Source organism: Harpia harpyja, chromosome 8 (assembly GCF_026419915.1).
Source record: "Harpia harpyja isolate bHarHar1 chromosome 8, bHarHar1 primary haplotype, whole genome shotgun sequence".
Taxonomy (NCBI): Eukaryota; Metazoa; Chordata; class Aves; order Accipitriformes; family Accipitridae; genus Harpia; species Harpia harpyja.
This window is the reverse complement of record NC_068947.1, coordinates 13576170-13599105: the sequence shown is the minus strand read 5'-3', so window position 1 is coordinate 13599105 and position 22936 is coordinate 13576170. Positions and strand designations below refer to the sequence as shown.

The window sequence follows — 22936 nt, the reverse complement described above, 5'->3', positions numbered from 1 at the left end:
GCAGTGTTTCCTAGGGTTAATTTGAAAGTCAAACAAGCTAGGCTGTCTCTGGCACTTAAGCTCCACTCATTAATGCAGCTATCTAGCACAAGCTACTTCTAAACCACCTATTAACATGGTATGTGGATACAGCATTTAGGAACAGCTAACCATTACAAACTTTCTTATTGCTAAACTTTCATTCCAGCAAATATCAGTCGTGTTAAATTTACACTGTTTTTTCCATGACTCCCATGGTTTATGAAAGGGACACGTGGCTGCCTTTGGAAGCCACTCCTCATACTGCAGATCTCCTGCTTGAAATGCCTCGTGGCTCTGCCCCCTGCTGCAGTGGCAGAGACTGGGACAGTCAGACAGACATACACCCTGTATACAATTGCTAAACACAGCTTAGAGAAATCTGGTTTGAGATTTTATGTTTGGGATAGAGTACCTAAGCAGAAAAGGAAAACCTCAGCCTTGAAGCTACAGCACTGGCACTAAGTGCTCCTGCTCTGAGGACCAAAGTTAAAGACAAAAGTGAAAAAAAACCCAACCCTCCAAAATTCCTCTGGCTGCAATGTGGTCAACTAGAAGAGCAGGCAAAACTGTCTCAAAACAGAGGAGTTCTCTCTCCCTGGAACTCCAAAGATGGAATAATCACAGAATTAGCTTAAAACGCCTTGTCTTCAATTCCTTTCTTTCAGCCACAGAGAACCAGCATCATTCACACATTTGCAACTCTAGCTATTCCAAATCTAAATTAAATTATTCATGGAATTAATTTATTAATTGAATCTGGTAAACGTATCTTCACTAAATTAATGATTCTTATTTTCTTAAAACAAACTGCTATAGCAAAAGATTTTGGTTTCTAACTGGTTAACATACACCTTCCCTTTCCTCAGCTAACATTCCCTTTTAAACACTTGGGGATGCTCCAGTGACAAAGAATTGATTTTACTTTTAACTTTTGCATGTCATTTCAATTAGACTAACATGCCAGAGACTTTTATTACACAAAAAGAAAAAAGGGAGCTTCGTCAGCAAAGAGAAGATTAAACAACTGAAATAAGAAATATTTTAAAGAGTGTCACCTTGTCACATATTGGTCTTTGTATGTGCCAGTATGAAACATATACTGCTGTTTTATCCCAAAAGCAGTAACATGCTTGCTCAAGGGATTTTTTTTTCTAACTGCTTTTTTTATTCAGCTTATAGATGACGGGTTAATTGTTCTTCTGTCTTTAGCTCACTGTCTAAGAAGCACAGACAGGGCAAAGTCTTTAAAAAGCCAGCAAGGGCTGTGAAAAATAAAATTAAAACAAAGTCCTTTATCACGGTGCAGTCAATCTACTTCCCAAACCAAGCAACAGCAAGAGATGCTGAGGAACAGCTACTGCAGGGAGCATCATTTTCCTCTGATGCAACTTCAGCTCTATTGGCATACATTGCTTTGTAGGCTTTGAAGCAGCATGCCATCTCCTGGCATTTCTGACGCCTTTAGAAAGCAATTAGATAAGTAACGTGCATAAACTCTGAACCCTTTGGCTGTTTTTTTGTTTTGTTTGTTTGTTTATTGTGTTTTATAACCCAGCCTGGGAAAACTTCAAAAGGGCGCATTAGAAGAAAAATACATTTGTAACAGTTTTCCAAGAAATCAGGGAGTTTCCCAAACAGGGAGGTAAGGTAACAGGTAGCATTTACTGTGTACTGGAAGATTATTCAGTCAAAGCAAGCTGCACCTTGCCTACAACTGCATCTACACAACTTCTGATGTAAGATAGGTGCACTGAAGATCTCTACCTCCTTGTTCTCTGCAAGTTGTGGGAAACTTAGAGGTGAACAGAGAAAGCCACACAGAGACTTTAAGGACAAGAGTGAAAAGCAAGAATCATCCCAGGTTTGTGATGTGTGTTAGGAAGTAAGAGTGTATACAAGTTGGCTACCTGTAATTGGCTGCGTCATCTTGAAAATTAAAAATACATATATATACTACCTAAAGTAGCATGTGTGTTTTCACTATGAATTTAGGTATAAAATATGGCCATAGCATCATCTAAAAACAGGGCTGGAAGGACCCTGAGAGTTCACCCAAGTCTATTTTTCTTTAAACCAGGTTCAACTATACCTGCACAATTTCAGACAGATGTTTATCCAGCTTGATTTTGAAGACACAATAAATGGAGATTCTGCAACTCCCTAGGCTGCAAGACTTATTCCATTGCTGAACTAATCTTACTATTAGAAAGCTTTCATGAAATCTAGCTTGAGTTTCCTGCTGCAGTTTAAGCCCATAGCTTCATTTCCAGTCTATTAGGAACATGGAGAATAGATTATTACCTTTATCTTTGCACCAGTCTTTAACCTACAAGAAGTTTTACTATTCCTTTCCCCACCAGTACCCTTATCCTTTTACAACTTAATAACCCTGATACTTTCAACATTGTCCAGAAATCACATTTTCTCTAACAGTTTCTCTAATAATATCTGCTGTTATCCTTCAGACTCTCTAACAATGGTCCATAGCCTTCTTGAATACAGTTTCCAAACCTGTATTCAACAATCCCAGGGTATGGCATTGGGCTTTTCACAACAGGATTATAAAGGTAGCTAATGTTCATCTTGGGATGCACAATAACCTCAAAATCCTGTTCTGAAGAATCTAGCCAATTGCTCTCTACCCAGTACTTCTGTAGTTGGTTATTCATGGTACCCATTTTCTTGCACTTACCCATACTAAATTTTATCTAACTTTTTCCAGACCAATTTCCCAGTTCATCAAGATCTGTCTGAATTGTAGTTCTGTCTCCAGTGTACTTGCAATTCCTCCCAGCCTTCTATCTGCTGCAAATTTAATAGGCACTCTCGCTATTTCATTATCCAGGTCACTAATGGAACAACTGAACAAAAGTGGACTCAGGAGAGATACCTGTGCTGCTTCCTCCTGCCCACAACAATGAACCACTGGTTTCATAGCCTCCCACAGAACGGCAATCAGTTTTATATCTAGCCTGAGCTGTCTCAGTGAAACCGTGTGTGCCTAGCTAAGTTTCTCTCAATAAACATGCATCCTCTGGGCTTATCTCTGCTGCTAAATGAGAGAGAGGCAGTGACTGTGTTGAGCACTCCACCCCGGTGATCCACACCACTTTTTAACTTGATCTCTAGCTCAGTTTCATACTACTCTAAATAGCTCTCTTTAAAACAAATCTGCTTTAGAGGTCCTAGTTCTAAGCAGCGTAGACAGACGTCAGTCAATGTCACATAATCTTGGGGCCAGGTGCTGCTCCTTGGCCCTTGTTTAATCAGCAGTACAGATGAGGCCTACAAAGAGCACTGAGCCTCATCAGTAATTAAAGTAAGTTTTTAGTTCTACAACATCAAAACACAAAAATCTCAATTTTTTTGCACAACACCATCACAGAATTGTCTACTCTGCTCTACCTCAGGCCTTCATTGCTCCTGGAAATGATGTTTTAGAGTCCCTTGGACTGACAAGTTATCCAGTAATGGGGGTTATGATAAGTTGTTTCTACCTGGAAGGAAATTGGGTTAATATGAAATCAATACATTACTCTATTTATAGAGAATGAGCTTCAAGTTCTGCATCCCTGAACAGAGTAGACAGATCACTAATGTGCCCTCTCGGTGAACTCCCTGAAGATGTGAAAGTCTGCCTGAGGTCATGAACTAGTACTTTTCTCCAGGACTGCTGGCTTTTGCCTTGCTTCCTTTCACAGATGCACAGACTGTCAGAGCTGCAAATAACCACCAGTCCTGGACCACAGTTTTCAGTAAGAGTCTGGATACCACTTTGGTCATATAAGAGCTTTTGTTCAGGTCTTGCTATTTTGGCTCATGTTTTGAAACATGGCATGTGTTTTCCACTCAGCATTATTGAAAGTAACCGTTGTAAACAGAAGCTGAGCACAAAACAGAATGCAGCTTCCATATAAAATTTTATCTTGCTCTTTTTTTTTTTTTTCCCCTTAAATGCGGAAGTGAAATGTTAGAAAGTGCAAGATGGAAATTCTGGAAAAAACAGAGGCAGCTCCCTGCCTTCCCACCTGCAGGAAAATCTTGCAAACCCATTTCCAGGAATCGCACCTGGAAGACAGCCCGCTGCCTGGACTTCCATGTAGTCAAGGAGTCTGTTGCTCAGGAGCCACCGAGGTACACCACCTGCTTGCCCCTTTGCAGCTACTCACAGAGAGTCCATCAGCCTCCTGGGGCTCATGATCAGGGAAGCAGCATGTGGTGTCACCGGCTGGTGACCACAGGAAGGTCAGGAGACAACCTTCTGCGCTGCCAGGGGTTCTGCTGCATCCTTTGGTGGCCCCAGGAAATCACCAGGTTTGTTCAGAGCATTTCAGTCAACTCACAAATTGTATGACACCATCTGCTCCCAAGTGCTTTGTCCCCCGTGTGATACAGAAGGGAATGGGATGAATTCAAACCTGCTGAAATACACTGCAACTGACACCAAGGACTTATTGTTAGACTATATTGATATACCTATATGTGAGTCTAGGTAGTGAGACAAGACTGGAGTTTTATGAAAAAATCAATATCAAATTTGTTTTAGTAGGGCTTTGCAAGGAGACCTTTAAAAATCATATAAAACAGCACAACATCAGAATTAATTTATACTCTGTCACATCTCTGCTGAGATCTGCTCTATGACAAAAGTAAGATAGGCAAAAATTATAAAGTTGACAAAGCAATTAAAAGAATGAATGTACTATGTTTGGGAACTGGTAAAGCTGTGAAATAACTATGAAGAAACTGTAAAGAGTACATGTGGTATATTAAAAAAGACATATTTTAAATACCATGCAAAATATGTTTTTAAAATAACCCAAAATTACACACTAGTTCTGTGCTATATAAAGAGCAAGAATTAATAAACATAAATATCATAATGCTGTAAAAAGTACTGTATAGACACAGTGATAAATACTGGTTGTAGTACACAAATCAATGAACATATATTCTAAATTCAACCTTACAGATTCTGCTGACTCTAAATAAGCTTCCATTCAACAGTAACTTTATCTATTTAGCCAACTTCTACCAGCTACCTCTCTCCTCCTTTTAAAGAGACTTTCAGCATCCCTTTAATCACTGAAGCCTCTACAGTGTGTAACAACAAATCACTTCTGGATTATAACTGCTTTTGCTCTATTTTTCATGCCTGTTATTCAAGTCTTTAAACTGGAGAGGAACCGGGGGTCAGAAAGTATGATGCAAAGCTGCCTCACATTGAGTTAGAATTTGGACAGCTCATATGCAAAATCAAGACAAGATTTGTGTATGCCTGAAAGAATTGTGTGGAAAATACCCAGCTGCTGGGAATTTACATCAGCTAATTCTGGTTCTTTAAAGATCTAGTTTAAGATAATTGTATATACTTTCATATCATCTAGTTTAAGATGTGTATCATCTGGTTTAAGACAACCACGTATACTTTCTCTAGAGTAAACAAAGAGAAGGGAAGATTTTGGAAGAAGATTCATCCAGCTTCTCTTAGACATCTAGCTTCTTTAATGAAAAGAAAGTCTTGATGACCCCAGAATCAGCATAGGTATGTCTCTTTGAGATGTCTGAAGTCAGGTGAACTGAATCCCACCTTGAGTCTACAAGTAACAGAGACAGAGCAGAGCAGACTCTCTTCTTTCACAGGACATCCTCCAGAGTCTCCCGTGTATGTTTTTGATAGGATATCAGTAATACATTGCAAAGAATATCCTCCAGGTGTTTTCTGGAAGAGTCTGCATGTGTTTGTATTGGGGAATGTATTCCCGATATATAGGACTTCATAAGAAACCAAGATATTTGGCCTAAGTGTTTACCACCAGGATCTTTTGAAAACTATGTGACCAGAGTTGGGAGGCTGCAGTCTATGCATTTGTGGAAGGAACCTAGAGAAAGGTTTTGACACTGTGTCTCATGGCATACTCCTTGAGAAACTGGTGTCTCGTGGCTTGGATAAGTGTACTCTTCACTGGGTAAAAAAACTGGCTGGATGGCCGAGCCCAGAGGGTTGTGGTAATGGGGTGAAATCCAGTTGGCGGTGGGTCACAAGTGGTGTTCCTCAGGGCTCGGTGTTGGGCCCTGTTCTGTTTAATATCTTTATGGATGATTTGGATGAGGGGATTGAGTGCACCCTCAGCAAGTTTGTAGATGACACCAAGTTGGGAGGCAGGGTCGATCTGCTTGAGGGTAGGGAGGCTCTACAGAGAGATCTGGACAGGCTGGATCGATGGGCTGAGGCCAATCGTATGAAGTTCAACAAGGCCAAGTGCTGGGTCCTGCACTTCGGTCACGGCAACCCCATGCAGCGCTACAGGCTTGGGGAAGAGTGGCTGGAAAGCTGCCCGGCAGAGAAAGACCTGGGCGTGCTGGTTGACAGCCGGCTGAATAGGAGCCAGCAGTGTGCCCAGGTGGCCAAGAAGGCCAGCGGCATCCTGGCCTGTATCAGGAACAGTGTGGCCAGCAGGAACAGGGAGGTGGTTGTTCCCCTGTACTCGGCACTGGTGAGGCCGCACCTCGAGTGCTGTGTTCAGTTTTGGGCCCCTCACTACAGGAAAGACACTGAGGTGCTGGAGTGTGTCCAGAGAAGGGCAACCGAGTTGGTGAGGGGCCTGGAGCACAAGTCTTATGAGGAGCGGCTGAGGGATCTGGGGTTGTTCAGTCTAGAAAAGAGGAGGCTGAGGGGAGACCTTATCCTCTCTACAACTACCTGAAAGGGGGTTGTAGTGAGGTGGGTGCTGGTCTCTTCTGTCAGGTGTCTGGAGATAGGACAAGAGGAAATGGCCTCAAGTTGAGGCAAGGGAGATTTAGGTTAGATATTAGGAAAAATTTTTTACTGAGAGGGTTGTCAAACATTGGAATAGGCTGCCCAGGGAAGTGGTTGAGTCACCATCCCTGGAGGTATTCAGAAAGTGAGTGGACGGGGTACTTCAGCATATGGTTTAGTGGGCATGGTTGATGGTTGGACTTGATGATCTTGAAGGTCTTTTCCAACCGAAATGATTCTATGATTCTATGATTCTATGAAAGAGTCTGATTCATGCCACTTTTTCTACTGAACAGAAAAAACCCCACTGTAATACACCCTCATTGGGGAATCTGATTATTGTTTTTCCCTCAATATGGCGCTCTACAAATTGACAGGAAAAGGTGCATAGAGATGTGAGAAACAGATGAATAGTCTAGTTGCTACTGCTGCTGCTGCTGCTGCTGCTGGTTATCCTATCACAGGACTGAGCAGACAGAATATACATGGGAAGAGTGTCATGTGCAGACATCATATGCTTGTTGTTTAATTTGACAGCAGGTTATACCATGTAATTTTTTTTCCCTCTTAGTGGGTTTAAACCAAAAGAAAAAATGAAACACATATATAAAAGTCTAACAGGCTTAAGAGGATGTTTCTCACAGAAAAATAAGTATACCAAAAAGATCAGTAACCCTCTGCCCCAAACAGTGCCAGATGTTGGTCAGTTTCCAATATCAACTACATTTTCAAGCAAATTGACTTGGGTTTTGGCCAAATACGAGATCGCTTCCTTCTTCTCCATCATTACTTCATATCTGTTCATCTCCCCCATCTTGCAAACCCAACTGTTTCACAGAAATATGTCTAGGCCAAGATGAATCTTTGCTGGGCTTTCAGCTTTTGGGTCTTTCTAAATCCTTTGGAGAAGTCCAGAATTGTAGATTACAGTTTTCAAAGATTATTTCACATCTTAATATGAGCGGAACGAAGACAAGAACCAACTGAAAATGTCCTGACAAGAAAAATCACTAAGAAGGAGAGTGGTCTCCATTTGTTATCCTTTTATAGTGCAGTTCTACTTACATGACTCCTTTCCATTAATCTCCAGGCATTCCATGGAGAAAGCAGAAGACTGATGCACAATTTAATGACCTGCTTTGTTGGAAACAGCAGGATAAGCCTGTTTAATATGTTTGCTCCTATTAGTGAATGACTGACCAATGGATCACCCCCAACAAAACCCCAAAAGCAACAACAACAACAATGGCTGCACTTGTTAAATCAACAAAGCAAAATAGATTTTAATATGTATATTTCTTGTTGAGCGATGCCGTACTGTTTGTTGACACCCAAATGATATAGTTGGTCTATACGTCTTCAGCTCTTAACCTCTCTCTGCTTTGTCTGTCAGTTCTAATGCTTTCTCAGCCCTTCCTGCACCAGTATATCCTGCTTCTTAACCTTCGTTCTCCTGCCTTCTTTCTGTGTTGCTTTTTACCTGTTCTGAGATTACAGTTTCCCAGGCTGGCTAGCCATTGCATGCTTTGTGACACAATGACCTTTTCCAGGCACTTTGTGCCAACTAAATTTTATTTAATCTAATCCCATTGATTCCTCCTTATGTAGTGTACTAACCTGAATACAACCAGAGGTTGGTGGAGTTTTTTTCAGAAATCACCTAAATCTGATTTTCTCTTGCCCTTTTAAAAGCCCTGGCAAAACATATCTACAACCCAAGGCAGCAGGTGCTGGAACAGCCACCTAAAGCAGCACCCCCCACAGCCAAGTAGGAGCTGAACCACCCTGGCTTCTTTGCTAGGATTCAAACCATGTGCAATATCTATGGCACCATTGGGAAAACCTACACTGACAGGATGGGATGGCAGCCTGTGCTGCAGCTGATAGTACTGCCTGTTGCTTCCCTGAGACCTGGGCAGAATGAGCGTGATGAGCGTCCTGCTGGTACGCTGGGGATAAGCACACTTAGAAGGAAGCTGGCCAACATGGGACCATTACAGGTGGTCTTGAGAAACCAGCTCCCACAAGGAGTCAAGTGGGATCAAGAACTGTGGGAATGTGGGCTGTGAGTTAGCACAGAGGATAATTATTTTAACTTAAATTCTGGTGTGTTTTGTTTCTTATATTTGAAGAATGAAGGACCCATTAAGTCTCATTTTTGTATTTTCTTCTATATTTGCAGAATAAAAAAGAGGAAGTTCTGCTTAATAATGCCTATACAATAGTAGAGGCAAAACAATTAAACAGTACATCATTGGATCCTTGTTTGCAATTTATTTTAGCTAGAGAATAGATTGCAGTGGAGAATAATGATTATTTTTCACACATTAATCATATTCGTGGCTTGAAACCTCCCAGGCAAATACTGTCCTTAGGACTCAAAATATTTAAAAAGGAAATGTCTGCATCCTTCTGTACAGGGGAAGCAGAAGTTTTAACAGCTTTTGCCGTTGCAAAGCAAACTGAACTGTGCAAGAGGCAGCAAATCATCATCTTATAATATCTCAGGGTCATATGGGGGTTGCACTTCATAATAAAAATGTGCACAATATGACCAACAGTGTTAATTAGTTTTCCTGTTGGTGACTTAACACCAAAGCAGTGTTCTTGTGTAAAGGACTGTCTTATTAGACTGTCTAAAGAGTACTGTATTGACTTGCTCTCAGCAAACACATACTGCTTGTAAAACACAATCTGTAAAGAATATAGCCTTCCCATAAGTATACCTTTACCACTGTCCTTTTCTCTTTCTCCTCACTGATGCTTAAAAACTGAGTTTGCCTTTCTGCTTAAACAGCAGACTTTTAGCAAAGTTATTTTGCAACCAGGGCTTTGGCTGAAGGAAGAAGTCTGTTCAGGAAGTTTTCATGGCTCTATACCTCCATCTACAGCACTTGCTACTTGTGGTGGTAGAAGAGATGACAAAGACACAGGTCTTCTTTTTATTCCCCTCCTCACCCTAATTTAAGACCTCTTTCTCTGTCAGCTACTTGTCTCTGGCAATAGTGAATCATACAAGAACTTCCTTGGGAGATAGAGACCATGTCTGCCCAGGAGTGTCAGCATTCAAGCACCTCTGCAGCAGGCTTGTTTCACTGCAAAGCTAGCTCTGAATAAAATAACTTTTTATTTTACAGTCTTTTAAGAATAAAAGATAGGAAACCATTTTGTTAGAAATAAAGCTGGGGGAGTATGTCCTATATTAAATGTGTCCTGAGGTCTTAACACTTATTTAAAGATGTCCAACTTGGCTTCTGGAAACTGATCTCACTCGCCACACAGGACTGATGCAGAAGACCTGCTCTGTAAGCCACAACTCATGCTGATCTGCAAAACACTAGTGAGCAGTGCACAGATATATTGTGCATATATATATACATATGTATATGTATGTATATATATTTATATGTACACACACCCATACAGCCCTTCATGCATGCAGGTAACAAGATGACTATACATGTACACATTAACAGAAAACACAAACACCTCCAAGTGCCTCTACCTTGGGCTAAGGTATGCAGTGATACCACCCCATCATGCCATAATGAACACCACCAAAATATAGTAGTAAAATTCAGTACAGGCCAAGACTAGCAAAAAAAGTAACTATTCTTGTCATGGTCCATCACTCAGGTACTCCGAAAGGTAACCATACAATAAGCAGTCTTAAAAAAACAATTTTGTATATGAGAGAACTGCATATTAGAGAAAAAAAATTTTAGCTGAGGATGTTTATTTTCCTGGTGATGTATGCATACAAAAAGTTGTTGCTAGCGAAGCCTGAGGAAGAAACACTGCAGCTTAGTGCATGGTGAGTAACTAGCAAGAGCCAGCAGCACCACCTGGTGTTCCCTCCAACCGCCCAGAGAAGCGCTTGGTCCCCACTGGGACCAGAGCCCTAACAGCAAGGTCCAGTTCTGTAAACTCCGACCTCTTTAACGCACTGTGTGATGGAAAAATCCCTGGCTAGTTTACATTTAAACGGTATGCTCAAGATAGTTTGGTTTGCATGGCTGCAGTTATTAAATTAATGGAGATAGTAGTCCCCAAACATAAATGAAGCAAAGATCTCCAACCTTTAGCTTTGGATGTGACTAATAAATCCTGCTTATAGTAGGACATATCAGTTTCAGCACAGCAATCAACGGGCATGTGTGTTTTGCCCTGTATCCCCTTGAGTACCTGCAGAATTAGTTCACTTGCTGGAAGAGTGGGTAGGGTGAGGCTGTGTCTGCCTGAAGGGTCCCATTCAGACATACCCTCAGGCCTTCCTCGCTCTCAGCCAGCTTTGAAAACAAGCCTGAGGCACTTTTGGAAACGTCCCTGTCAAACTCCTCCTACTTCTGGAACAATATTTTCCTTGTCTGTTATACTAAGATTGCATTTTGGAACTTGCAATGCTACCTTTGATGGGAAATCCTCCCTAAAAACTAAATCAAAACCTTAGATAAAAAATAAATAAGCACTTTTTTCAATGTAAATTAAAATAAATATGCATGGGTATTTACAAAGAGCAACTGGCCCCTGTGTTTAAAGATAGCTGGATTCCTTTGTGACTCTGAAAGGGAGAAAGGTACCTGCTATTAAATTCAATTTTTCACTTATCACTTTCTCAGCAAGTAATAGCACGTAGACCTAGAGTGGGCAAATACTCCAGGCATAAATAAGCTTATTCACAAGCAAGTACGTTTGTTCATAAGTCATTATGTTCTTTCACACATGAATACTCAAGCCAAAAAGGCCGGAACTTAGATGAAAACACATCTAAGTATGGGTATATAAATACATGCCTCCAGCTACAACAGGGCTCTTGCTGGTCCTCTAAAAGGTAACTGAGTACATTCTAAATAAAAAAACCTTAAAAGATACTCAACTTCAACTGTGAGTTTTGAAATGATTTGTAAGTCAGCACTCTGCAATAGGTTTTAAACAGTGAAAAAGTTTGATAGGTGGGAAAAACCAAAACCAGCTCTCAGCCACCCCTGTAGCCCTGGGATCCCCCTTCACGCTTGCTTAGGGTGAACAAATGGCAGGAAAGGAAGTGCAAAGAGAACATCAAGCACCAAGTATCTGCAAACACACTGTTTCAGCCCCGCAAGTCAGTGCTGCCCATCTGTGGTCACCCTGTGGGACTTACTGTGGGGTAGGGGTGCGAGCAGAAGACAGTGTATTTCCGAATGATGCCGTTCAGCTTGAGGGGAGGGAGCCAGGAGACGAAGACGGTGGAGGCTGAAGCCGCAGCTGCTTTAACACCAGCGGGAGGACCTGGAACTGGAAAACCAAGATGTGTTAGAGTGACCCAAGGCAGGCACTCAGCCATCCTAGTGTAACGGAGGAGTAAAAAGGAAAAGGGGAGCGTGCTGCTTTGGTAACCGTGCCCCTGTGGACCGAGATGGACACCCTGTGTTAGGAAGCAGCCTCCACGCTGCCCACACCAGTGGAGAGGGTTTGGAGGGTTGTGCCCCCATCCCTAAGAGGGGAGAGGCTCTGCTTCAGAGGCCCCCAAGGCAGAAGCTGCCACTGATGGTTAAACTTTTGTGAATTATCACCCCCAGCCTGCATGCATGAAGATAGGTTGGCTGTGGCCAATGAAATTCCCAAACAACGTGTTATTATAAATTGTCAATTTTGAACATATAACTCATGCCAAACTATTATTCGCTGTATAAATAATACACATGTGAACAGTTTAATGGACATACACAGTAGAGTTGTGAATTTAATGAAGTGGAGAGCAAATGAGCTGTAGCGTGCAGTTAGCGCTGCCTGACGTGACGCAGGTCTAGCTAGTGGCGTGATGTGTGAGCAGACATATGACCAGAGAGTATCCTTATCCCCAGCCTTGCTCGCAACAGCTCAGACCTCTATCTGGCACTGCAGTATGTGAACACATATCTATTTCTCTAATTACAGCAGCTATCTATATAAGCCATCAAAAACTGTCACAGAGAAAGAGAAAAAAACACCCGCTCCTCTAAAACCACATGGAAGAAACTTCAGCCAGGAAATGCTAAAATCTTGGTACATAATCTATCTTAACTGTATCTCTTCACATGCTTGCATTTTGAGAAAGGCTTTAATTTCATGAGCATATGTTATTTTTCACACACATTACACTGTACACTGTTCTCCAACTTTGGAAACACTTTTATACTAATGTGAAAAAATTCCTGCATGCTAGAATATAACATCACACATAAGCTTGTACTTAAACAATATAGCAAGGACTACATTTAACACCAGAATAAATTGTTTTAGCATTTCCTAAAAACCACACCTTTTGTCAACAGGAAAATATTTTAGAATATTTTAAAAATGGTCAAAATAAATAATTGGAAATCTATTTTAATACTGCATGTGGTGAATATTCACATTAAATTATTAAAATAGATACAATGTTCTGTAATGGAAATTACTACATATGTTATTAAAGACGAAACATTTTGATGGACTCTGTTCTCTACAGAACTTTTGGTTCATGAGGAATCTAATATTTTTGTCTAATTTCAAGTAAAACAACCAAAATGTTAGAATTTCCAACATTGCAATGCTTGATCATCTTTCTTTACTTTCACAGAAAACAGTTATTGTGCAATACAGATGGAAAAACCCTTGTCCAGCAAGCTGATCTTTGTAGATGGATCCTTAACCTTTGTTACCTCATGTAAGTAAGTAGCTATTATGGTGGTACAAAACTTGTCCTACAAAGAGAAGCCAGACAGCCTGGGGTCTAAATTTGCTTAGCTTTGTGGCTAGCTACTTCAGGTTGGGAAAAGCATATAAGGAGAACTTCAATTTTATATCTGTACAGGTACTACTGGAAGATGTAAGAAAACTGACAGATAGGCACCACTCAGTGCAACATTTCTGAATATGCATTTTCTATTTATAGTGTGTTGAGAAAGCTAATAAGGCAACACGTGACAATGTCATGATTATAATTGCAAGAAAACCCAGCCCCTCACTGCAAAGGGGCTAATTCAGTTAGCAGTTCTATCCAATGAAGAGTAAATATTGATGCTTGACAGCATTCAACTTGTTATTTATACCCAGCTCATTAGAAATGCTATTTGCTCCCGCTGCTGAAGAGTGAAAGCTAGCTCTCCAGGGTAATTACTTAATCCACAGGAGGATTCCTTTACGGTTAGTAATGTTTTCTGGAAATCACTGCAAATAGATGTATGAGGTTAAAGTAATTTATTGTTAAATTAGGGTGTGATCTATAGGGATAGGTTCTGACAATAATTGGTTGTGGCTGTCAACTGTTGAGGGATTAACTCAGAATTCATCTAGCATTTTCCAGTCAATGGACATATGTGGAAAACATCACTTGTCATTGCACTGCTGTATTACTGTCGGGTATACAGACCAGCAGAAAGAGGGACTAGAAAGAAAGTCAGGAAGCCATATAGTCAAATTTCAGAAGCTTTTCTAATCAAAGGACCCCTCCACCTTGTTGCAGAGGAGTTGGAATCAGGCAACAGTTTTTGCAGTGGTGCCAAAATTACTCTGAATGTTCATTTATTACTCCTCTTCTTGCTACATTGTCTTTGTTTGCTGGGCTGTGCATATGGAAATGACTGTGTGTGGGGAAGTGTTTACATTTCCTTAGCCAGAATTCTACAGACTGTCATCTGATGCCTTACAGACCACCACTGTCCTCTGTCCAGAGGGTAAATTCATTGTTCAAACTCATCCCCTGGACCTAAACAAGATTATTATGAGTTAGCTCTGCATTAACTGAAACATTTGTTACTAACCATGGGTTCCTTGAGTATCTGAAAAAGTTTTGGTGGGGGAATATGGTGCCTGCCTTTTCTTGGAGAGGAAAGACCCCAGTCTTCTATGCTAACTTAAGGTATTTTTTCTCATTGCCTTTGCATCCTGTAGCCTTACTAGCTTCAGTTATTGTGAGACAGCAGTATTGGGAGACCTGGGCTGTCTTATTGAATTCTCCATGGATCTTTATTTAGCACAGTGATTCCCACAGTTCCCAGCAAAGCTAAGCTAAATGTGCACAATACCATAGTTTCTTTTTTCCATGGTCACCAGGGATAAAATAACGGTAAGAAGCCAGAGGACAACCAGGGCTGAGCACAGAGAAGCCAAAGACTGCTTCTAGACAACTTTGCAACATTCCAGGGAGCAGATTTGGCAAATTTAAGATTAAAGATGGCCTCATTCTCCGGCTAGCAAGGCTTTGAAAGACACGGAAATAGCATGCTGCTTTCATGGGGAGGAGAACACTTTGTATTCTTGACAGTGCAAATGAAATGCTAACACAGAGAAGGCAATTATACTGGTACAACTAGTCCAGGAAACAGCATTTAGATGTGCCAGATAAGGGGCAGGAGCTCCAGGAACTTTCTCATTCCCTTTTCATAAACAGAGAGATTATCACCATTTTTCTTCACGGTACTGAACAGCAGGGAGGCAAATGCACAGAGCGTGGTGCATTTAAGAGCAGTATCATCAATATATCAGAAAACTGAAGCCTGCTTTGTAACAGGTTTTTAATTCTGCACTAGACAGGATTATCCTATTGACTGTTATATTTATGAAAAATGAAACAAAATAAACTCCTGACTGCTGCCGGTAGTGCCTTCATTCATGTAGATATCCCACCTACAATTTAGACCTATGCTAGCCAAAATACATTCACATGTGCTGTCCACTCCTCATTCACTCTGAACTGGCCTCCTATTAATCACACCATTTCTATCAAATCCTGTCAGTTTCACAAGGGGAATATTTATTATTCTGTACGGTTTTTTGTTAGTCAAAAAGATAAAATTGGAGATCTCTGACAATAGAAAAAAATGCATTAAGTGGTCATTAAGGGCAGTTTTCCATCATAGCACCCAGGTGATAAACTGCACAGCCATCCTCACCTGCTGAATGAGCCCAAGCAGAGCTCTGCTCCAAAGAGTACTGAATGTGTGCTTGATTGGATTTATGCTTATTCATTTTAGAATAAATATAAAGCTTCGTCAGATGGTATCTGTACATCTATGTCTCTCATGCCAATCACCAGAGAGCTTGGTGTCCAGAGAGAAAGGAGAGGAGGAAAATCTCTCTGGATTCAGGCAGAGTCTTAAACTGAAGCTGGCAAAGGGGTTTAGTGTTATTCCTCCTTCCTCCCTGCAGCTAGTCCCTGCTGCTTCCTTGCTGCAGCTTTCCCCTTGCTCTGAATGCTGACCTCCCTGGCAGAGGAGAGCTGGAAGGACAGCACTGCTGCACCAAGCAAAGTCTTCTGTGTTATACAAACAGCTGTCTGGGTATAACAATGCATTTTCTCAAAAGAAACTGATATGACAGAGAAACATGCATTCTCCTGCATCACGGAAACCCCAGAAACAACCTCTGCCAGACACTCAGTAAAAAGCAGCCGTGCCAGGCCAAATTGCCAATTGCAGGCATCTTTCCCTGAGAGGGGGCTCTGGGGGCTCTGTTCTCCGCTGGCCAGTTCTGCCCAAGGTCAGAGGTGCTGCTGCTGGCTGAGGTGCTGTGTCATGTGTCAGGCTTGTACGGGGAGCAAATTAATTGTCTCAGCTACAGTTTTCTCATATCGCATTTGCAGCGCAGAACCAGAGAGGGAATTTGTTGCCCCCCCATTGCTACGAAATGGAGTAGCTTTTGACACTGTACTTTGAACACAGCAAGGAAGGGAATTTGAAGAACTGCTTTAATTTTTAATGATTTAGTAAATTAAGTCCTCAGGTGAAGAGTACAAGCAGCTTATTAGAAACTGTAAAGTGGAAAGGGTAGGGGACAAAACCACAATGAATTCTTAAAAATTGGACATTTCTGCTTGACTTATTTTTCTGCCAGAAGGAACTTCAAGAAGAGTAGTTTCTTCTTCTGAAGGCTAATGGGAGAAAAAAAAGATAGACAAAACCCATAAATACGATCACATTGAAAGGAAAGCTCATTTCCTATTATTTGCTAGAGCTGTTCCCATTTCCTAAGCTAATCAGCAGCAGTGTCTGACCTCTGGTGTCTAAAATCAGTATCAAACATTACAAGAAATCAAAGCCTCAACTCATTTCATCCAGGCTGACTACTTCAGTCCCTGGCTTACTCTTATTTTACCACATTGGAGATTTCAAGCCTGCTAAAGAAATTTTGGCCTGATGACTCTAGCTGAACACCAACAGAGAAGTCACAGGAGGCCACGATCTGCCTTTCAACAGCAGCAGTGGAACATGCTGCCCCATTGATTTTACAAAGAAAAGTTTCCCCTCATGTAAAAGAAATGAAAAAAGAAAAAGGAATTAATGGTGTGATATGGCCTCATAGTAACAACAATGTGGAGGGCTTGGCAGTCACTTAAAAATATCTCAGATTTACAGATTTTATTAGAGGAGGGTGGAATATGTTGTGTCATAATTTTAGCCAGAGAAGGTCTGGGAGCACAGATATAAGGTTTCCAGATCTAAGCTCTGTTAAGATTGCAATTATTTTTATCTCACATGCCAAAAGAGTGTTCAAACTAACTTTAGGGCAGGATCTTTTAGGTGCACTGAAATTAGTCCCACTGAATAATCCTCTACAGGAGACTTTTCTTTAGAAAATTACAGAAGAAATGTCTGTTCTTCTGAGGAATGAGGCACCTGTTCGATACATATATTTTGGCAATGTGAATACTCTTTTCCCATTTAACTTCCACAGCCTTTAGGATATTTAGACCCAGAACTTTGGTTTTGGCTTATGTTTAACTGCAGGCCTTTATATATTCCACTCTAAACCTCTACTCCCCTTAATAAAAAGTTGTGAAGCTGAAGCAAAACATGAAATCATTGTATTTTCTGGAACACCTTTCAGTTTAGCTTTCTGGACAAAAGATTTAATGAGTGGAACCACTGTGAGGCATCAGAAAACCTCTGAAAAGGTTAGTCATGCTGCCTTGGGGTGAATTATTGCTCAGCTGCCAGGAGAATTAAAGATGAGAGATGAGCCTTTGCACAGCAGCCAAGCAAGGTCTGAGTATATGTGTTTCCCACATCTCAGGGCCTGTCTGTTCTCAGAAAGAGAGCGAGCAAAGGGCCACCAAGAATTACAGAGAAGCAAACTAGGAAAAGGTGGGTTAAGGGGGAAAAAAAGAAAAAAAAAAAAGAAGAAAAAAACCCAAAACATTTGGGGCTTCCGATGTTTCAGAACTGTTGCAAACTGGAGACAGGTTACAGGAGATGGATAGGTGTATGTGTCAGGGGAAGGAGTAATGGGCACAGTAACATTTCACATAGGAAATACTGTTATAAAGCAGCAAGTTATCCATCGGTCTCCCTGGCCAGCAGGGTGGAAGGAAGTACTCAACCCACTTTGCAGCTAAAGAGATTGCATTATGGGGGATCCTTAACTGGTACAGGATACTTAGGGAGGCTATGGGGTCCTCATCACTGCAAACTGCAGAAAAGGTTAGTAAATATCAGCGATGGCTGAGAGGTATCTGATCTCTTTAGAGCAGGGGAATGGTCTTGGTGAGGAATCAGCAACCTTTCAGGAGCAGTACCTCATGTTTTTATTGTCCCCAGTGAGGGACAGAGGTACTGCTGCCACCACTTCTGCCATCTGATCAATTCCAAAAGCTGAAGGAACCTCACACAGAGACAAAATGTTATCCGCACCCAGGCAAGTTTTGGTAGCTTGCAGCTCCCATCAATTTTTTAACTCAACAGAAACCAGTGCATGGCATTCCTGAACAGCCATTATGACTTCTCTGGCATATGCGCCATGAAGTGCTGACCCAGAAGCCAGGGGTTGTCTCTACAGGTTGGCTTTTCAGGGATTTCTGGAAGAATGCTCCTTATTGTCTCCCAACATTGGACTGGCTGGCCAATTTGGCACATAAGGCAGCAGGCTGCAATGTTGCTCAAAGGCATAAGACCAGCAAGCACATTCTTGCTGGGGTGCACATTCTTCCTCAGGGGTCCTCTGACATGAACTATATCTCCCCAAGACCAGCCTGTCCCTGGGCTCCTGGAGCAGCGTGGGACAATCCCCCTGTCTGCTGGTGGCTTAAGTCCCAGTCCCAAGGCTCTGGGGGTGAAAGCCTTTGCGTTCAGAGAGTATTCAGGGAAAAGTTGCCATGCTGGTATCTACTTGACAAAAAGTAACTTGAAAATGCAGCAGGTAATCTTAAAGTTCTCTTATTTTTTTGATTTTTCTTTGAAATAAAGCCATCTACCTCCAAGCATGGGGTGTCTCAAGAGCATCTGACTCAGGACTTAGGTGCTCCAAAGTGATTGTTAAAGGACTTTGGGGTGGGATCAGAGTGACCTAATGTTCAGTGTTTAAGACACAGAAGTCTATAACTGAGCAAATTGTCCTTGACAGTTTCAGACTAGGTGCGGTACCCTAAGACAGTTTTAAGCAGAGCCATTACTGCAAACTGATGCAGGATCTCAAGCAAGATCTACATCTAGCAAGACCAGGAAGTAGACCTACATTAAGCAACATTGCTATATGCTTAAATCTCCTCACATTTCTCAGGTATAAGACATTCACTTACTTTTTTTGCTGTTAATTCAACTTTGATCAAAGTAATGGAAAGTATTAAGCATAAGAAAATAGAACAAGCAACAAATAACTCATTTGATAACGTAAGAGAAAATTTTAGAAGTCCAATTTTCATTTATACTACATCCCCTGGATACAACTACAGTTGGGGCCAGGTGACCTTACAATGCATGTAAATTTTAGGATGAGTCCCTTAATATTTTATTGGAACAAATCAGTAACATTTATCAGGTCATTTTTTTTATTGGCAAAAAAAGGCCAAGCATTCATCAAGTCAGTTAATCTGCTGAACCTACTCTCTTGGCACTTTTGTATATCTCATTACAAATAAAAAAATTGACAAATATATTCATATATACATGAATTACGAGTAAACTGGATAAGTAATAAAGAAAAATCCATTGACTAATTTCCTTGAAAAAACACTGCATAACTCACAGGAGAATTTACCCATCAAACATTCAAGTAACTTCATTGCTAGGACTGTGTGCATTTTTATTTCTGCCAAAAAATTCTTGATCCAGATTTTCAAAAATGTTTAGGGATCTAAAGATGTATCTGTACATTTCATGGGGTTTTCAGGGCATTAAACAGGTTAGGGTCAAATCTCCCCCTGAATTTGAAATTCTAGTCCTTGAGAAATAGATCAGTATGTGGCATCCTACTAAGGCAACCTGAAGTGATTTCCATAGTTAAAGTTACAAGAAAGTGATTATGAAATTTCATGTCTATGTGTGATTAAAAGTTTCTTAAACTTTCAGCATTAGAACTTGAATTTTCCGTGCTTTGGTCTATGAACAAAGGCAAGAGATTTTTGTTCTTCATTTTGCTTTTGAGGGAAGAGGTTTTTGGATGATTTTTTTTTTTTAATATACTGAAAAAATTCTTTTTAGAAGCATATAAGTTATATGAGATGATCCCAGAATAGCCTCTCCTCCTTTCCCCATTATCAATCACTTGTAAAGAATTAACTCAAACCCTCTCAAAATTCTCAAATAAGATCCTGAAGTATTTGGGAGGAAAAAAAAAAAAAAAGACAAACTTGCTCAGATCATTAGTGTTATCTACAAATTTCTGACTCACCTGAACTGGAGTCTTGGAAACAGTCAGATTGTTTTCAAATCTGTGGGCGCATACCCATCTTCATGTGCTCCTAACTCAAGACTTCCAGATAGAAATCTCACTCTGCATGTTTGTGTACAATATTTGCACTATTTTGAAAGCCTGAGACATACAAACATTTTGTGGAAGTGGGAATGGAAAATGTTTTACTCCTTACCATCTTCTTTAGTGCGGGTGAAAATTTGTTCACTTCTCACTCCATCTCCAGCTCGTGTAAAAGCCAACACCTGAATGCTGTAGTTGGTGTATTTTTCCAGGCCATCAAGCTCTAGTGATGGCTGTGTAGTAGTGACATTCTTTATTTCTCCTAGCTCTATAGAATAAAAAGGAAATTGAGTTATTGCCAAGTTCAGTCTTCTCCCAGCTATTGATATCTACTGTGGAAAACTTAGGGATTAAAGAGTGTACCAGAGAAGTAATGCTTCATTACTATAAACCAGCAATGAATTATAATAAATTAAAATAAATTCCTTTGTGTCCTGACTTCTTACTATTCAAAGCAGACCCAGGTTTCATTTTCAAACTTTTTTTTTTTTGCATTTTTTTTAAATACTTGGAAAAGAATTGAAAATTTCTACAAGTAATAAGATTTTTCATAAAGAATAGATAACAAGAAGAGATTATTGCAAAACATCCCCTAAAGCAAAAATAAGAAGGTCAGTTATCTTCATAAAGATTTTCTGGTTTTGAGAAAGACCATTTCTCATAAGGAAAAACAAGAAAAAGTCCTCTTTATTTTAAAATATGTAGCAAGTGCTGCTGCAAAGCACTTGATGGCAGTAATAGCAGCTAACAATAGATTTAAACGCAGTAAAATCAGATTTACTGGCAGAAAGATGATGCACTTCATATGAATCTTTTTTTGCAGCAAGCTAAGAAGTACAACCCATACAGCAAAAAAGTTTTAAACGTATTTAGGGCAGAAAATGAAGCTGAAGAAATGAAGAAATTCCAATTTTAAGCACTGCATGAACATCACCTTTTTTCATCATGTTGTAGGACATCACATAGGCACTTAGATGTGCAGTGATAGTATTCACATAGGATGTGATCCAAAGGCCACAGGCATCACTGAAAACGTTTACATTTTTATGTATGCTTTTCATACATTTTTATCTTTATTTTTAAATGTACAAAGGAATTGGTGGTTTATTTCCAAACATTTTTGACTCTAACATTACCAGCAGTAACAATGGCCCTCCGGGTTACATTTCCACTCCGAGTTCCCCTTGCCACACTAAGAGGCCAGGATTTGCAAGACAGTTGCGTATTAGAGTGAACTATGATCCTGATGGATGAAAGCGAAAGAAGGGAGACAGCTCATTGTTCTAGAGCTGTGAAAATTCAGCAGGGCAAATAGGAATAAAGGCATGTGCATCTCGAACGTACTACTATTTAATTTACAAGAAAGGACCATACCTAGAATTATCATCATGTGACAAATTGCAGATTAGTAAGGTATCTAATTTCTCCTTTGATCATTTCACTCATTCTCTGCTCAGGAGTCTATTTCCCTAGGAATTATGCTAAGAGTACAAACCATAAGCACAACAGAAGAGGCTGGCATGAAAATAACAAGCCTTTTCCAAAAATGTTTCTTTCTTTTGCCCTCAGGTATGGAGATGAAATGCATTCTGTCGAAAAATAAGCAATAACCTCTCAAGTAGGCAACTAGCTAAGCAAACAGATAACCAACCAAACTAAAATAAAATACAGGTTTGGGCAGGTATTTTTTAGGTTCATATCATCATTCTTTATAAAAGAAACCTGCTGGACTTTGTAACTGAGATGAAATTTCCTCAGGTCATTTTGGGTACTATGGTACGTCTATGGAGTGTTGCAAACCCATGGTGGATGCCTTCCCTGAGGGCCCCTCCAGGCAGCTTTGCAGCACCTGCTACTGTTAAAGCTCTACAGAAAATGGCTTCCTTCTCGGGTAGGTGAAGCTTTCTCTAAACCAAAGAGAAAAGGAAGTACAATGCCTTCACAGCAGAGAGCATATGGCTTGTTACTTGGTAATAGCTCTATTTCTCTCACCTCCGTCCAAGAGATTGGCCCAGTAGATAACCCTGAATCCTTGCAGAATCCCATTCAGAGTTTCTTTCGCCAACGTTGACCAAGAAATAGAGATGGTTTCTGGTGATGTGGCAGTGGCTTGCACGTTCCCTGGAGGGCAACTGGGCACTGGAATAAGATATTCACCATTTTTAACCTGATGAACACAACTCAATGATTACTCTTCAGCTACCCTTTCAATTTTCATTGCTATCCCACCATGGGTTGTTTAATTAGTAGTTATACACTGTTAACAATGCAAAACTTTTATTCTTGCTACAATCCACATGTTTCTGCAAGTGCAGCTGGTTTCCCTGGAATGACTTTTGATGCACAGCTTCCCCACTTGCTGACTAGTCTTTTAATAGTTTTTTTGTCACTTCTTTTGAAAGAGAAATGTGTTCTAGTGCTGAAATATGCAGAATATTCTGTAAGCAGTTTAAACATATTTTTTAA

At 40.5% G+C, this 22936-nt stretch overlaps 1 protein-coding gene across 1 annotated transcript in view; it reads right to left on the bottom strand.

Annotated features, from left to right (window-relative positions):
• The window catches only part of DSCAM (DS cell adhesion molecule), a 474394-nt gene that overhangs the window by 67650 nt on the left and 383808 nt on the right, over positions 1-22936 (bottom strand). The window contains exons 18-20 of the mRNA XM_052794447.1: positions 22463-22609; positions 20583-20738; positions 11922-12055 (exon numbers count right to left, since the gene is read on the bottom strand). Of these exons, the coding sequence (XP_052650407.1) occupies positions 11922-12055; positions 20583-20738; positions 22463-22609 (437 nt within the window). The remainder of the gene's footprint in view (positions 1-11921; positions 12056-20582; positions 20739-22462; positions 22610-22936) is intronic.